This window comes from Melozone crissalis, unplaced genomic scaffold (genome assembly GCF_028551555.1).
Source record: "Melozone crissalis strain CALT ecotype California unplaced genomic scaffold, PUWL_Pcris_2 ptg000057l_1, whole genome shotgun sequence".
Taxonomy (NCBI): Eukaryota; Metazoa; Chordata; class Aves; order Passeriformes; family Passerellidae; genus Melozone; species Melozone crissalis.
In genome coordinates, this window is record NW_026535835.1 from 8,358,917 (window position 1) to 8,377,306 (window position 18,390).

At 41.5% G+C, this 18,390-nt stretch overlaps 1 protein-coding gene across 1 annotated transcript in view; it reads left to right on the forward strand.

Annotated features, from left to right (window-relative positions):
* Positions 1 to 18,390, forward strand: part of EFCAB5 (EF-hand calcium binding domain 5) — a 28,758-nt gene that overhangs the window by 5,628 nt on the left and 4,740 nt on the right. Inside the window, exons 4-13 of the mRNA XM_054287293.1 lie at positions 958 to 1,028; positions 4,459 to 4,614; positions 9,276 to 9,375; positions 10,054 to 10,704; positions 11,787 to 11,992; positions 13,166 to 13,322; positions 15,366 to 15,655; positions 16,289 to 16,461; positions 17,185 to 17,413; positions 18,086 to 18,238. Coding sequence (XP_054143268.1) covers positions 958 to 1,028; positions 4,459 to 4,614; positions 9,276 to 9,375; positions 10,054 to 10,704; positions 11,787 to 11,992; positions 13,166 to 13,322; positions 15,366 to 15,655; positions 16,289 to 16,461; positions 17,185 to 17,413; positions 18,086 to 18,238 — 2,186 coding nt within the window. The remainder of the gene's footprint in view (positions 1 to 957; positions 1,029 to 4,458; positions 4,615 to 9,275; positions 9,376 to 10,053; positions 10,705 to 11,786; positions 11,993 to 13,165; positions 13,323 to 15,365; positions 15,656 to 16,288; positions 16,462 to 17,184; positions 17,414 to 18,085; positions 18,239 to 18,390) is intronic.

The following is an 18,390-nucleotide window of genomic DNA, read 5'->3' on the forward strand; positions in this document are numbered from 1 at the left end:
TCTATATTACAGAATTGTTCCTCTGAGTAATCATCCAGTATTGGTAGGATGTTGTGTGGCTGCCAAACAAAGCCCCTGTGCTCCTGCTGTGGGGCTGTGGTTCCCCAGTGCAAACAGACCCTGGGACATGAGATTGTGAAGGAATTTCCTGCCCAGATATTTGCTCACCAGATGCTGGGGGTGCTCTCTGTACTATTTCTCTAACAGGCTCCATTTCTTAATTTATTTCACTTAATAGCATTCAATGTACATTAACAGAACATTACGTTCTGTTTTATAGTTCAATAAAGATAATGTACAGTTTAGGAACATATCAACCAACAAGAGATAAATGCATTCTATAATGAATTTTCTCATTATTACTGATATATTTAGAAGAAAGAACAGAAAAATAATGCCAACAGAAATAGCATGTCTGTTCTCAAAGAACTCATTCAGAAACCTATATAGATGTTTGATGTCTCTTGTCAGTTCCATTATAGCAACCCAGAAGCTGACCAAAACATACTTTTGAATATCATCATCAGTAAAAATATTCCCATATTCTTGAGAAAATTACTATGATTTTCAGATTCTTCTCTTGCAAAGCAGAATCCATGTCTCCAGAGTTCTAAGGCAGTTCTATCTGTTTGTTAAATCAAAAATAATTTCCTCCCTCACATAATTAGTTGTAAGTACTGTTAAAATCATTGCAATTTGCACCAACTTATGTCAAGAATAAATATGACTCTACAGTTCTGAATAGCTAAATGGAGATTCTCAGCAAGAGAAATGCAAGCAGATTTAGATGCTCTGTATACAGTCAGATGGTTCAGCTACTGTGGGATAACCTCAAATAAATGTCATCCAACATGAGAAGAAAATTAATGTAACAGCACATCCTGCAAAAATATGTGTACAATATGCAAAATCACAACTGTTGCTTTCTAAACCAATATCCCTTCATTTTTTTACCAGCAACCCATGACATGAAGATGAAAATCTTGAACACATTGGAAAAACCAGTATACCTAGATAAGTTCACAAAGGTGAGAAATTAAATAAGAGCATTTGGTTCAGATTGTGGCATTTATCACAGAGTGTCAGCATTTCCCTGGGGACAGCCTGGAGGAGTAAGTGAAGGGCTTCCCTTCTCCAGCTTCCCAGGCAACTGGCTGTATCTGGACATTTCACATTCCATCTCCATCCTCTGCTCTCACCACACTTCCATTCTGGCCAGCTGGAGGGAACTGCTTTGCTTTCCTCAGAGCTCAGCCTTGCTGCTCTTTGGGGAGTGACTCCTGGAGCAGTGGTTTTTAGGACACCCCTCCCCATCCCTTTCTAAAATGTCAAAGCCGTGAATCACCTGGGAATTCAGACTCACAGGAGGTTTGGTGTCCCACTACAACCATTAGCCTGGGGTAATTAGTAACATCCTCACAGTATTGCTATTTCTGACTAAGTTCCATTAACCAGGATGAACCAAGTCATGAAGACCTGGGATGAGAAGCCTTGTCCTGAGCTATCACTGGTCTGAGCCATAACCAAACTGAAACAAGTCTCATAAATATTCATGAAGCATAACCAAGTAGTTTTAAACTCAAAAGCTGTCATTGGGAAGCATCAGAAGTGTGGTTTCAACTCATCAAAATCATAAATGTAGTTGGAAGTTTCTCTGCATTACTCTGCTGTTCCTCAAGCTGAAAACAACCAAATTGTTTCAAACTCTATTTATTGAAAGCTGTCCAGGCCAAGGCTTTGCCAGCAATTTTTACCTGAAACAGAGCTGGATTTTATGTTTGGGTAATGAAACCTGTAAAAAGGGGTGTTTAGAATAGGAATAATGGCAGACCCTCATTGCAGCAGTGCTAGTGGGTACTGTTGTAATAATTAAAAACAGAGTATAAAGCAGCTGTGCAGAGACTAATTCCAAGCAACCATGTGTGATTTTTTGTGCCTTCTTCCCTCTCAGGAGACTCACATGTTTGGTATTTTGCACAGAGATGCATTTTTATGGTAACTTGTTGAAGGTTTTTTTAAGCATGAAATGAGATATTTTTGAATTTAACCTCAGAATTATTGCATCTAATTAAGAAGACTATTGTGGATAATGAGAGCCCAGAGAATTGCTTTTGTCACTGCAATGAAGCATCAGTCCATAACCCCTATGGTACATATATATAATCACTGAATGAATTCATGCTCCATTAGCATTAGAAAACTGTTTAAAATGTACTTTGTGTACTCTTTATTTTAACTCAATTAAAGATATGACAACAGAGATCAGAAGCACGAAAGACATGGATTGTCAGGCTGTGTGATTTGCCAGGAATGTTCTCTCAGAACATATTCTCTGATTCTTTTTCCAGTCTGGTTTTAATTGAATCAATTGATGAGGCTTTCATCACTTCCCTTGGGGACTGTTCCATCATCAGGACAGGGCTGCTTCTAATCCTCAGCTACAATTTACCTTTGTTCACCCCTTTCTATCATCCACCAAACCCAGAAAGAGATGATCTTCCTCCACGCTGGTCACAGCCCTTTCCCATGTGGAAAGCATTGCTTTTAATGGACCTTAAAATTAAAAAGCACTTTTTTTTTTCTTTCTTGAATTTAGTGCAGCTTTGGGTTACTTAAAGGCTGTTAGAAACTCGGTAAAGAGACCTCACACATCATTGTTTTTCAGGTTTGGGGGTTTTTTTTCAGAAATGCAGAACTGTGGCTGTTGTATTCTTACATCCTTTGTGACAACCTCGTGGGGTCTTTTATATGAAAAGCATTTCAATGCCAAGGACCAGCCCTTAATGGTTTATTTCACAAGCTTTGTGCTCTAACACACAGGAGCCCCAGCAGTCTGGCACAAAGCTATTGACACCAAGGGAAATGCTCACATTGTCTTTGCAGGGTCAGAATCAGGCTTTAAAGGTGAGATTATTTTCCATGATTGTATGAGGCTTTCTCCATTTCTAGTGAGATCAGCAGGAACAAGAACAGATCCATTGTTTTTGATGATAATGTGGTCACAAACTACACCAAGGACTCTGTGTAGCAAGGAGGAGGCGTGCCAGCTTTCTTTGGAGAGGTGTCAAAATCTCTCGGTTAATAACAAATTAATGTATGTTAATTATGTGTACAGTAATTTACACATCAGCCAAGCAAGGCTTAAGCCTGTGATGGTGCCCACATGGTGCTTGTAAACAGTGTCTTGTGAAGCTGTTAGACACAGTATTAGTGCAGGAGCCTTTGGATGTGTCATCAAGGTGACATTCAGAATAACAAACTGCTTGTCCAACCTGCCTGACCCCAACAGCCTCACCTTTAATGTTCCTCTGTCACAGGGCTCTGCGTTCTAATAACCCCAAGAAGCTGGTGGATACTCATAGCCCCAGATGTGCCACCTTCTCTCCAATCTACATCCTTTTTTATGCTGAAATGAGAAAAAACCCACATTGCATTAGGAGCTCTTCTTTCCTACCAGCCGTCCCTCAGGCCATTGCTTTTTTTCTGTTCTTCCTCTCTTCTCCACTTGTCCCATATATTTGGAAATTACACAATATAGACATGAATAATAATAACACATTTTAATATTTCAGCTGGTTATTGCCTGTGTGGCATTTCAGCAAGCCCAAGATATTTTAGCACTTATGTCAGGTATCCATACTCTCAAAATGGGATAATGGGAAACATTCTGTGCTTTGGAAATTCCTCCTTTTAACTGTATGAGCTCCCTGTTAGTGTGGCTGGCTCAAGAAACCTACCGTAATAATTCAGCCCAGGCTCTGGGATTGTGGTTTGTTCTGATGGCCATTATTATTTATGTCATGCACACCACATTTTTAGAACCATATTGCTTTTGCTCATAAAAGCCACATGGCTATAAATCCAAAGTGTTAAGGTGTCTCCACGGCTGGAACATAAAATCAATCTCAAGTCAGGAGTATTCCCAGTGTCAGAGGACTTGGGTGACAGCAGGCTCATTTTCAAAAGGGTCTTCCCTTTTTTTTGTAGTATCCAACTGCTTCTCTAAACACTGAAATTGTAGGCAGTGCTCCTTTTGTGGCATTTGAGAGTTGAGTGACTGTCACTCCTGCAGAATGTAATGGCTCAAAATGCCTCCTTGGGGGTGAAGTCAAGAATACTAATGCTGCAGAAAACCACGGAGAACTTAAATCCTCCACAAGAAAATTACTTCTCATAGGAGGGATCTGATCCAGCATCTCTGCTTGAGCTTGATAAGTGACCTCTGGACCAGGAAAGGAACTGTTCAGGATACATTTCTGCAGTGTGCCAGGCTTGTTTGGAGAATATTGTTTCTTCTGAAGGGGAGAATGAAGTAGGCACCAAGTCTGTGTTGTGTTGGCAGATTAAATTACAAATTCCTAAATATTTGATTGCACGTAATAGATTTTTAGGAGTTCAACTAAAGGTGAAAATTCTTGAAAAAAGATAACCATGTCCACTGCTGCTTTCTCTCTGTAGCTTATCTTTTCCTATGCTGAACATGTTTCAAGTGCCAAGTTCCAAGAAATTGTGGAATATCTCCATAAATGTGCTGAGGACTTCCGAGAAGCAACAAGACTTGATGCACGGAGGCAATTTTTTATTGACCTCTTCCGAGTTTGTGATCGTGGCAAGGTAGGCAAAGCAGCTCAGCCTAATTTCAATGTGGGCATGCTCCCAGTTTGGTATTTCTCTGGGTCACTGCTTGCTTTTTCTTTTCCTCAACTCTAGATCCTCTCTTTGTGCTTACTCAGCAGTATTTTAGAGAACAATAGCTGCTGCGCTGTTGTTAAATTCTTAGTTCTTAGACACAGAAACATCCAACAGCCTGTTAACTGATGGCTAATTAGAAACTGAATTGCCTAAATTGATGACTTGGGACTGAAGTTTGGTGATTCTGGAGAAGAAATTAACCATGGCCTTTAATTCTAAAAAAATACCTGCTTCCACAGCACGTTCAGAATATTTGAGTGCTAATTTATCTATTCAGCCACATTTCAGCAAAGCTAATCTGGTGTAGATTGACTTTAACAAATGTGCACATTACTTCAATAATTACATATATTGCATTAATTATGTTGTATTACTTTATAGATCTGAAGGGCTTCTATCAATAAATCTCGTAGTTAAAATTTAAAATGCAAAATAATCCACCTTTACAGCCTCTCTGAGAACAGTACTGTGAACTTCAGCCACAGTTTATGGACAGGAAATTAAAATACAGTAAGTCAGTTACAGAGCTGGAAATGAAACTCAAAAGCCATAATTTGGTTTTCAGCAGCTTTAAACTCTATCTATCATCCTCTCAGTACACCTGCATCTCCATTAAAAAGCAAACAAAAAAAGTGCTAGACTCATTAGAAAACCAGTAAATAGTAAGAACTGAAGAATCAATGGCATAAACTGTTGCTAAAAACTTGGGTTTCATCCAAAAAGTGTGGTACTTGTTATGAGTACCCTCAGTTTGGCAGTTGCTGGCTGCTACAGAGCAAACAGTTGCCCTAACCTCAGTTTTCTCCCCTACATAAATTTTATATTCCACCCAGCACTCCTCCAGCTATGCTTGCAGAGCCTACCCAGAGTGAGCTGTGCTCTACAATGTCATGCTAATAATGTCATTACTGCCAAGAGAAAGGAATTACAGGGCTCATTTCAACACCAATAGTGTGTTGTAGAGAATAGCAGGCAAGCTGCTGTTTCAGGGATGAGGGAAGAAATGTGTCTGCTTCCCAGCTAGGAGACATTTGACTTTCCTAAGGCTCTGTCAAGAAGGGCTGGGATGGAGCCTCCTGGCTACAAGGATACAGAAACCTGAGTCCTGTCTTTGCCACGGATTTCCAAAGGATCCCTTCTTTCCTTTCATCTTTTAAAGTGACTTTCTTCCTATTATTTCTGTGGCAGTAATCACCATCTCCATGCTGCTAATCCCAGTGGAATCTCAGGGGCAAAGAGCCAAAAATACTAACACAACAGGAGTGAGCAGCTATCAGCAATGACGCTACTGCTGCCGAAAAAAACCTGATCAGAGCACAGAGCTGTGGTTTCCAGGCTCCGAGGTAGCCCTGCCCTGCAAATTGAGTTCACTCAAGTGTCGTGTGGGCCACGCAGCTCTTTTAAACATGGCCTGGTTTCTTTTGTAAAGTTCTACTGTACCCACAGGGGAGATAAAATGCAAAGTAACCCAAGGACTTCTACCACTTGAATGTGATCCATTACCTGTAGAGCCCATTCTGCAAAGCACAGCAAAGCAGTTGTTTCAGTTCCTAATTTCCATTTGTTTGGTACCAGGCAGTTATTCCAGTCTGCATGGTGAGTGTGGCTGGCTGCCTCAATGAGCTGCAATTAGGGCCAGGGAGCTGAGAAAGCAGTGTTTAAATTACAGTCAAATTAGAAGGTATCCACATGATCATTATTATGATTTCAAATGCATGCATCCAGAAGGATGGCAGCTCAGAAGGACAGCCTGGACTATCCATTGCAGCAGAAACTTCCCAAGACAATCCCAGAACACACTTGGATCACTGCTATAATACCCCAAAAGGCAATGACTCTGTGAATTTTTAACTTATTGTCCCTGTGCTCACTTGTATCAGTTTATTTTATAACTCTTCATTAATTTCCAGGGATGTTTTAAACAAGGGATTTTAAAATTAAATTTAATTTAGTCAGAGATTAGTTTTCAAGCCAATGTAGTTTGAGACACCCCTGATTATCTTTCTTGCCATACAGCAACAACAAAGTCTGCTTTCTCATGACCTTTTCTAAGTGTCTTTTCTACCCTCTTGCTCCCTAACAAGCTCATTGTAGGGTTCAGGATACACACATCACATTTCCAGTAAAACAATCAAATGGTTAAACACTGACCTAACCCCGATTAAATGGCAAGTCTGGTTTAGTCTGTGTTGCCAAAGGAATTACTCACAGGTCACAAAACATTGCTGAAAACAGCTGAGAATCATCACCTGCCAATATCTAGGTGACAAAAATGTAGGTCAACGTGTTTCAACTCCCTGGGCACTAAAGCTGCCCCGAGTTTTGGGCAGCTGTACAAACACAGATGGATTTCTCTTGTGGACAGGAGAGGCTGTACCTGCCCTGCTCACAGGGTGCAGCACGAAGGGCAGGTGGGCAGGAATCTGTCATCAGCCTCCTTAGTCACACACCAAGTGCAAAGAAAAGTCACCTTTTCTACTAAATTTAGGAACTGGGAAGAATAGCACAGCTGGGGAGAGGAGTTGGAAATGGTTCCTTGTTGTGGTGCTCTTCTCTTCTGTAGGTGGCTGTACTGTGACATTTTCCTCCCAGGATAAGTTCTAAGGAAAAGTGTCCTGAAATAACAGGAACGCCTGCTAAAATGGCAAATCTGTGTAAATTGGAAATGTTTAAATAATTAACTAAATCCCTATTAATATTTGACAATTTCAGCTATTTTATCTATTTTTATATAAAAATAATTTTTTTGATCCGAAGAACAAAAAACCCTTCAAGAATTTGAGTTATCTAAATCCTCCAATTATATAATTTTAATATGACAAAAAGGTAAGTGAATCCCAAAACAACATCCTTATTTTCTTTTTAATAGTACTTCATTCATCTATTCCCATTTTAATGAAGTAAAATTATGCACTACTACTGCAAAGTTCAGGGCAACCAGCAGATGATTGTGACGAGTAACAGCTGAGGAAATTTGAATGGAAAATTAAGTGTGTGTAATGGAAATACTGAATGGAGGATCCAAATATTCCACAGTGATCTGGGAACACCTTTAAAACATTGTTTGTGCATCTCCTAAATGGATCAGAGCATGATCTGATATATTCAACTGAAAGACAAATAACAAGAAGAAATGTTTGCACAGGGGTGTGCAAGGTATCTGTATGTTAATGTTAAGATACTGGGAATCAGGACCTACATCTTGTAAGGTTAGGGACAGAATTCTGTGATGAAATTTGTTGTTCCAAACCCACCCATAGCTGAAATTCAACCCTGACTTCCAGCATTATTTTTACCAGCAGGAATTAAATTACCAGATACTGAAGCACTAAAATTGTACCAGATGGCTTCTTGTATTTCAGTTCTGGTCCTTTCTGCAGAACTGGCAAAACCCCTTCCTTGTAGAGGAAGGTGCTGCTGTACCAGCAAATGTGATGTGTTCACTTAGCTCCAGAATTAACTTCACCAGTGGGTGAGATGTGTATCTCTGGGTTGTTTCCATATCCTCTGTTTTTAACTATTGCTGCCAATAATTACAGTTTCAGGTTATAAACAATGCAGTCATCTTGAGCTAATTTCCAGAAAAGAACAGCAAACTTCTTCCTTTATTTCTTTAGTCTAAGGGCAGGCAAAGTTCACAAGAAATTAAAAGCCTGGTGAAATTTACATTTTGCAGTTCTTAATCTAAGAACAAAATGTGAAAAGGAAATCAATAATTCAGATGGAAAGCTATTCACTACAAATAATGAACTTAAGTAAATCTGTTTCCTAGTTAACTACTTTATTTCACTAATGGGAGGGAGATTACAAAGGTGGCAGGACTTAAATAATGACAATGGGAATACATCATAAAATGGAAAACTTGCAATCGTTTCGTTTGCTTTACTTTTTAAACCCCACAATTTCCTGATTGGAAATGACCCATTTCATTGCCTTTTCCTGGGTTTATCATCTGTGTACACTCACCCTGAGCAACAAGGATTTAATAAACTTTGCACCTTCCTCTGCACTGGAACTGATGATGCCTCTCTCACCTCTCTGGTCAAATGTCTATGAATTTTTAAAGGAAATTAGGGAGGTTGTCATAATAGCTCAGATTTTTGGACTAATTATGTTTCCAGGCCAATACATCACACTTCAAAGGAGATGAAGGGGCACAAAACCAAACTACAATGTGCAGTCACTAAGGTAACACAGCACAGCCCATAATAGATGGAAATTCTTCCATGGTACTGTCAGGCAATCAATATCTGTCCTGAGAGTATGAAGTGTTGAAGCTTTGATCTTTACACCAAGAACTCCTCTGGCAGAACAGTTACAATTATCTCACTGTAATTTGTCAAGGACATGGAAAAGGAAGAGCCTGCAAAGTAATATGTGTGGAGAGTTCCAGCTCAGCCCAGAAGAAATTTTTGCCTCTATGAAGTAAATTAACTTCTTTGGAATTTGTAGTGATGTTCTGGTAATGGATAATTATCAGCCACGGGTAATTCTTGGCTTATGGTGCCTTTGTAGTGCTGCAAATGTTGATGTAAGTCAAAGAACCACAGGAAAAACCCAATAATTGTAATCTTTTTGTCTAGGTTGGTGTCTTGAATAGAAAAAAAATACTATCCCTGCTGAGACACTTCTATGACAGAAGGTCCACGAGTCATAAGTTGCAACTCTGGAACCCCAGAGAATGTGAGCACATGGAATGTTTCAGTTGTGGTTAAAACATTGGGAGTCCACACAAGGCTGGATGGTTCAGATATGTTTTATAAGTGTTATCAGATGTGAACAGAGCCCAAAAACGGGACCAAAATGACTTCTATGATCTACACATCAGAATTTGCAAGCACATTTGGCAAACTGTGATGCAATGTTCAGAAATTCCTTCAGCATCCAAAAGTTTTCCTTGCTACAAAATTCTGAAGTACTTTTTGGGAAATAGAATTAAAGAAAGACTCTTTCTGAAATGATTATTAGAAGCTAATTTTGGGTTTGCACTAAAATACCTCCAGAAAGAAAAAACGGAGGGAATCATCTGCATGAAAGTAAAATATTTTAAAGATATTGGACATTTATTAATTGCTGAGATCAAATGCAAGGTGAATTACATCCCTCCTTCTAAGTGTAGAGAATGATTAAATATTTATTTCAAAGGAAAAGTGGTGTAATACTTAGCCAGAACAGTAGATCTCTGCAGGCAAAGACATTATTCTGAAGTTTTGTGTTCCTGAGATGTGTCTTTGCAGAAGATACTTTCTGGTAGTTTGTATTTACTTGGCATTACCTTTTTTCTTTAAATTTTCTTATGCAATACTAGAGAAGATAAAACCAGTAGACACTATCAGCTTACACATATTTTTTCTGTTTTAGGGCCAATAATTGAGCTGCAAGATATTAATCTTACTGATTTCTGGGGAAGCCTTGATGATCAGGAAGTTTGTGAGGAAGTCAGTGTAAGTTTGATCTGGTCTGAAACGGAAATTTCTGAGGCAGAGAATTTAGAATATGAATCTGTAGATGATGATAGGCAAGAGACTGACAGAATGAGCACCAATGTTACAGAAGGAGCTGTTGAAGAAAAGGACACGAGTGAGACTGAGACTGGAGGAATTTCCAAGGAGGAAAATGAAGCAGCAGAGCCAAGTGTTCCTGAAGTGAGCAAGGAAGGTGAGGAGGCCATTTCAGCAGTGGACAGCACTGGCCTTGAAGCTGCTGATTTGGATGGAGAACCTGGATCTGGAAAAACGGAGGAAGCCATCCTGGGTAGTGAGCCTGAGACAGAAACAAAAGCAGAAGAAGATTATCCCTCAGACAGAGAACCTGGGTCAGAAGGGCAAGTGAGTCGAGAGGGCAGTGGAGTTACAGGAGCGTCACATGAAGGTACAAGCACAGGAGCCTCAGGAGAGGGAGCTGGGACAGACACAGATGCCACTGATTCCCAACAGGCTATGAAAGAAACCTCTGCAAGTGAGAGCCAGTCTGACCAACAGACAACCTCAGAGACAAGACTGCATGACCAGGGTAAAGTATTTTCATTTTTCTGATAGACTTTAATCAGATTCTATGAATATATTTAGATTGGTTTAACTACAGAGTGTTTTAAATCCATTTCAAAATCATGTGAATGATTTCTGAGTAGAGAAGACCATAAGCTTTGCTATCTTCTCAGCACGGTGTTTTCTGCCAAGGTTTCAGAGCTTATTCCTCTCACAGGAGGCAGGTGAGTCACTTTGCTGGTGATCTGTATTCAAGGCCCTGAGCAGACACTTTAATTCAAGCAGGGACATTGTGAAGCAGCAGCATTTTTATAATAAGGAGAAACTTTATGTTCTGTTTCACTCTGTAATATTACCATAGCAAGACAGGAACCTGAGCACATTACATCTAGAAATGACTTAAATAACTTTTAGACTGTGACTGCCTATAGGGAGATGAGCTATGAGATCATCTGGCAGGAACCTTTTATTTTAATCTCTCACTCTGTTTCCAAAGGATGATCCTACTTCATTGTCTACAAAGGCCTTTGTTCTAGGAAGGCTGTGATCAGACAACTGTGTTTCAAAGAGGCATTTTCTTAAACATCCTAGAAGGGCCAACCTCCTTGCTAGCACTCTGTGAACACTCTTGTGTCTCACATTTAGAACACTGCAAGAACTGGGCCTGCATTGTCTGATCAACCCAGTGACAGGTTCTCCATGTAAAGCTGATGGTACAGCCCCCTGGGACCTACAGCTTTCTGTGGTAACTTCCAGTGCTCAGCACCGCCCTGTCCTTCAGTCAGTCCTTGGGTGTGCATCCTGTCTGGGACAGCAGCCCCTTTGTCTCAGACAGCCCCCTGCTGAGTAACAGCCATCCCAGCTCACCTGCAGTCAGGGTTTGACCTGGCTGCAGGATGGCATCCATGCCAGACTGGGTCTGCAGAGCTGCTATTAGAGCAGTATAAGCAGATTAAGGCCTTTACTCAGCATGGAGTCAGTCTGTATTCAGCTGTAATTTCCCTGGATAGGAAGTGCAGGATTGAGGGCTGTGTTGATAGCTGCCACGTGGTTGGCTTTAGGGCAGCATTTGGCTTCCTGTGACACACTGTGCTTTCTGCCTTTCAGACTCAGCTTCCAGTGTGGCAGAGATTCAGGACCATCAGGATCCTTGCAGCTTTGCTGCAAGCTGCCTCACCCTGCCACAGTTTGTACAGCTCATGGACAATTTTGTTGGTGAAGACATTTCTCTGCCTACTATGAAGAGGCTTATTGCATTTATGAAAAGAGAATTCAAACAGACAGCAGAGGAAAAAATTAAACAACGAGAAAAAGTAAATATTGATAAGTTTTGCTGATCTCATGTCCAAACAAAAACCAAGCAAATGCCCACAAACACTTTGCAAAGTCAGCTGTTAATCTGGTGCTGGCAGAGCTCTCCACTTGCAGCCTTGCATCCCCTGTTCCTTCAGGAGACCTTTTACCCCTTTGTCTTCATAGAGATGCTCCCTCCCTAGCCCTCAGCTCTGGAAGTGATGACAGACTCATCCTGTTAGAGGTTGTCTGTCTGTCCTAGAGCTGAACTCAGTGAGACAACAGTTGATAGTTAATTGTGAAAGAGCCCAAAACATTCCATTCTGCTTATTCACCTTTATAATAGCCAAGAACCTGATCTCTGACCTACTGCACTGGCGTGTACATAGAAGGTTGTGGATGTTTGGGGAGGATTTTAAAACAAGTGTGTTTGGGTTTGCTATGTGCATGGCTGGATGTGAATGGGCACAAGGCTTATTTGGTTTTAAGTTACAATGTGCTCTTGCCATGTGTTGTAAAAAAAATATTCTCCTTCCTCATGCCCAGCATCAGTGTGCCTCATATCACTTCAGGTCTGTTTTGTGGTGCATTTCTCTAGCTGTGTTTTCCCCAGACCTCCTTCTGGTTTCCCTCTGTGCTGCTGACCTAATTTGAATGAGATATTGGATCTGACGGCTCCATAGTCCTCACTGAACACAGCACACACTGCCAGGATTTTGGCCTTTGAGAGAATTCCACTCCAGCCAGTTATCCCTCCATGCTGGGTTTAGAGGACAAATGGTAACATGTGTTTGCTTGGAGCCCACACACTTCAGGGCAGCACCAGTAAAACAACAGTGTACAGAAATATGAACTGTCACATCTCTGATGTCACTGACAAGGCTGTGGTTAGCTCTTGCTGGGGAGACATTTGTGTTCTGGGAAACTTGCACTTACCTGAGCTGACATCACCTTAAATCCTACCTGGTAAACGGAACTGTCACCTGTGTTTAGTGTTTCTAAGTTATCTCCCAGGTTTAATGATTCATCTCTTAAGTCTGAGCCCTGTATGTACAGACTTGGCCTGGCCCATAGGAATGATGTGATTAGCACAACCACTGCAGAATTCTGAATTTTTACACTTGTGTAGTGTCCCCGTTTGTGTAGTGTCCAGCATCAGTGTCCAGGAGTTACCAGCTGTTCCTCTGTTGCAGATTCACCGCTTCTCTCATGTGGCCCAAAGGAAACATCTTTTGGAGACACTGTTTGAAAAGTGGGACAGCAAAGCATGTGGGTCCCTGGACCTGGAAGAGGTGATTGCTGTTCTGAGCACATTCAAGGGACACAAGGGAAAAGAGGCCTTGATGGAGGGTAAGGAAAAATCTCCGCTCTGTGAGAACAACACAGGAGGCTTCAGCCATTCAGTGACAGGGCTAATGAGGCTGCTGCAAGCACCAGTTTGGTTTTGCAAGCAGTCACAAGCATACACAGTATGAGGTGTAAAATGGGAAGGAACAGTTACCCAGACCTATTTGTTAATGCATTGCTCCATCCCCTCCTCCTGTGCAAGATTCCCAGGCAGAGAAGTAGCCCAATGGTTTAATGACACTGGAGTGAGTTGAAAAATTATTTTAGCTGTAACATGCAATGTATACATGTGATATGGCAGTGAAAAAGCACACATAAAGCCTGAGGACATGTTTGCACTTTTAGTCCAGTCCATCTGTGTAATCCAGCTATTTTTAATAGATACATTTTGCTGTGCTTCCAGCAGGAATGTACCTCACAGGAGAGAACAGCTTTCCTTATAGATCTCAAATAGCCTGTAGTTATTCACACTGTCACACAGCTCTTATGAATTACAGAGCAGCTTTGAGTATCACTTCTCTGTTGGTTATTTCACTGCATAAACTCAGCACATTTGGTCCTTGGCAGAAAAGACTTTAGTCCAGCAGAAGTGCTGCAGGTTCACCTGAACCTGTCTGGCAGCCTTGTGCATATTAACATGTGGGCATAAGGTGCTCTGAAACACTGTATTAGCAATTACGAACATGACTGCATGTGTGCTTGGGTGGACAGGTCTGGTTTTTTCATCTCCATGCTCATCTTCATGTTGCTTGTTCTGCTGCAAATCGCTAAAAATGGCTCACTTTGGCAACCACCAAAATCTCTTTATCCTTTAGCTCACTGAAGGCAGCTGGTGGGGTGGGGAGCACACCAGTATGTCACTGTAAATAATCTCCAGGCTGTCCAGCCAGGAGAAACTGGCAGCTCACTGCTCTCTTGCATTCAAAGCATGCCAGAACATACCATGAAAATATGCAAGGACACAGTCCCTTCCATGAAGGGCTCATAAACTAAAGGACAAATAAAAAGAAAGGGAGAATAGCAAAATCAATACCACCTAGCAGCAGCATGAATTATTTCTAGCAGCCTCAACCTAATGTCTCAAGGGTGTGGGACAAGTAGGTTTGGGGGAAGGGTTCACAGATATTGCACTTCTCCTGGATGGAAACCCAGAGTAAAAAGTGAGTAGAGTTATTTGATTGTCCTTGCAAGTGAAAAATGTTACATTGGATATAAAGGGGAAAATAATTCATTATGCTGTGGCTCAGTAGTGGAAGAAGTGATCATAGCACATTCAACTTCATGTCTATTTTTTTCTGTATCCCTTTCTTCAAAGTGAGGAGAAAGTGGAGGTAAAAATCCAAATGTTTTATATGATCAAAAAATTCTCCATCCTAGTTCTGTCAGAAAATCAGAAATTAAATTAGAATACTGAATGTTCCTTAGATGATGGGCTGGATAAGACAGCATTAAGCATCATGGCCCCACTGTAATTGAGGCCAAATTAGTACTTGCTGCTTCTTCAGCTAAAATCTGTGATCATGATGACAAAATGGTTTGGATTGGAAGGCACCTGTAAAGATCATCTAGTCCAACACCCTGCCATGAGCAGGGACATCCTCGGATTTGAAAACAGGATGCAGAAAGGATGATGGAAGCATCAGTCACAGAGACGGCATGAACCCCGTTCTCCCGCAGCCAGGCAGCGGCTGCACATTGCTCAGGCTGTGCAAGAGCACCCCCGTGAGCCCAGAGCCGGGCTGGGCAGAGCCTGCTCGCACCGGGACAGCCCTGACACACCCGCTGCAGAGTCTAAACCAGGGCTGTGGGGGATTCTTTCTCATAGGAGGGAAGCAGGCATCTAGAGAAAAGGATGCGTCCAGTCTGGAAACTGGAGATTACCGGGCAGTGTGCCCACTTCCATGTAGGAGAGGGCTAAAAGAAGCCTAGAAGGATGGGCTGCATAGACTCCACCCAAAGCCTGTTTAGGTCTTGTTTGTTTCCTATTTTGCAAAACTGATTAATCAACTAAATTTTCCCTCTTATTTTCTTTTTTTTTCCTACTAGCAAAGGAAGAGATTTGCTCCCGATACCCACAGCTCAGTAAAGTGGGGAAGATAACCCCAAAAGCATTCCAGATTTTCCTTGAATTAATTGCTTCCAAGTTCACTGGCAATGAGGATGAAACTATGGATAACTTGGTGAGTTTCCTGACCACAAGTGTGGAACAAAGTCACATCAAGAGCTTGCAAAGCTCAGCCAGGAGGAAATGGCTGCAGGATATCCAGAAAGCGGCTGAGACCAGCGGAACAAACATGGAACCAGTGTACAAAGCAGTGATCAAGGCCCTGTACCAGGTAGGCATCCTTGCTCTGCCAGTGCTGAAGGAATCTCAGGGATAATTTTGTCTCACTCATGGAAGAGCTGATTCAGGGCAGATCTGGAAAATCCATAGTTGTAGTTTTGGAGCTTCTGAGATGAAGCACAGCAGAGTCAATTTGGGAAAAGATGGTTAATTTGTAGTGGAAATAGTTTCATTTTTAGTTTACAGCTGCAACTTTAGCTGTTTTTCTCAACATTAAAGCCCTCCTCAAAGCCAAACTTCTCTCAGTGTAGCTGAAGTGTTCTTGCAGTATTGTCTAGGTTTGTAAATGTGGCAACTCTGGTACTTGCTTGTTTTTTTCTTAAAGAAATCTCCTATTGGAGAAGAAATCCATAGGACTTTTTCTTAGGCATAGATTATAGTTAGGGATTATTTTTCTATTTACTCCTTCCATTAGCAACAGGAAAAAGGAAATCAGTTTCCCTTGCCAATCAAAATACTGAGTGTTTGTGCTTGTCACAGAGACACAGCCACATCATGGGGTTGGTGACACACAAACTCGGTGACCCAGAGCAGCATCTCAGCAAAAATTAAACATTTGCTAAGTGCATTAATTAAGTGCCAGTGGCTAATGTACAGGCTGTAATGGGGAACATTTGGTTGCTAGGACATGGAAGCCCACGGGAATAACAAGACAATCAGTGCATACATTGCCCTTTTGGAGGAGAACCAGCTCTCCCCAGAGCAGGGCCAGGTTCTCCTGCGCTACATGGCCTGCACTGCAGACAATGCTCCCTACATCCTCAACAGAGTACTGCACAGAGAGATGAAAGGAATCAGGTAAGAAAAGCTGCAAATACCTGTTCCTTTTCCTCTAAACTGCTTGGAATGGATGGGGCAGTGTTTGGGATGCTCTGGAAACTGAGGTTGATGGAATACTCCAGAGAGGAAATCTCCCAAGAGACTGTTGTGGAATGATCCAATATCCTATACATATTCCACAAGGTCTGCTTAGAACTGCTCTGTTTGGGATTTCACTCCTTTCCTTGGGGAGATTAGCTCACAGTCTAATAAATCTCATCCTTTAGCAAATGTCTGTGGTATTGGGCCTACATTTTCTTCTTTAAAAATTAATTCCCTTATGCCAGTTTATATCCACAGGATATTTTTGAGAACAATGCCTTTCCTTCCCTAGTGTTTATGCTATAAACAGCTTTCATGCTTCTTCACTTGTCATTTCCAAAAGCCAGACATATTTGTCTCTTTAAACATTGCTGCCTCTAACCTATTAAATGTAACTGCTGCTTGCTTCTGTATTCCTTCTCATTCCATTCATTAGCTGATGTTTTTAAAATGTCCTAAAGATGAAAAGTGCCTCTTTATTACCACTGCCTTTGGGATGCAAGTGGTAAATGTGGTATTGCTGAGTATGGTCAGGGTATGGAGCTCACACTTTCCTTCTCTGATGCCAGAAAACAGGGAGAGATCAAAGCTGCAGTATTTCCTGTTTCACTAAAGGTTTTCTGCTCATCCTGACAAACTCGTCATAAATTTATATTTCAGCTTTGCAGCCATTGACCAGGGAAAGCCAATCTATGTTCCAAGAGTTCAGCACCACGGAAACATCCACTTCTGGAGCTCTGATGACCCTGAGGAGGAGAAGAAAGGTTCCCTCCTGGTGCTGCCCCTGCATGATGCTCATTGGAGAGTTTTTGGCATTCTAGGACTTGACACTCTTTGGGACCAGACTCATACATCCATCTTTCTGACCCATGAGATCACTTTCTATGAGGTGGGCACCATCAGAAAGTAGTTTGTTACTCCAGCCTGCAAAAAAACTTGTGAATTTTACATGTTTGTTCTGAGTAAATGTAAGATGTACAACTAAAAACATATCTGTGGGTGCCCTTCTGCAGTATATGGTAAAAGGAGAGCACCTTATCGGTATCCTCCTGATTAGCATCTTATCTGAAATTTATTATGAGGTATCACTTCATCAATAATTTATTTCATCTTCTCCTGACTAGGATGTTAATTGGCCTTTTGTGCAAAGTCCAAAGCTCTCGATCTCATATTTGTGTTCGTTTTCATAAAATGACACAAAACCTTACTTTTTACCTGGTGGAATAATTAAAAGCGACAGCTCCCCGGATTTCTTTGGGATGCTCTTTGGGATCAGCCTCGCTGTGGATGCATCATCTGGGCAGCAGGGAGCGCAGCAAGCCAACCTTAGCGGCGCATTTGGCTATTTCCACTAAAAATCAGCTCTGTCTGGTTAAGGACTTGGCCGTGACTGGGTACTGAGCACTTCAGGGCATCCTTTGATAAGGGACATTTCACAGTCGCTTTTCCACTTTACAAATTCTGACTAAAGCAATTTGTTACAACATGAACATTTCCCCAGCTTTTTTCTCCAAAATTGTGTGAAATTGTCTGGCTCACTTGGAGGATTCTGCTTTCACAGGGAGTTTGCCATGCATTCAGCAAAGCCTACCACCACATCTGCATGAGGGAACATGTCCTCCAAGTGGCTGTTACTGCTCTGGACTGGCTGTATCCCAGGACACCCAGCATCCACGCTGTCACAATCTATCTGGTGGAACCTGGCACAGACAAGGTACTGCAGAGAAAAGCTCTGGAATCATTAGGGGCTCAAAGGCTGCTTTAGAGAGGAAATGCCATCTCCACCTGCCTGTGTTTTTCCAGTGGTTTTATCATTAAAGCTGAAGCCTGCACAAGATTCTTGTGCCTGCTCATGCAATAAAAGGG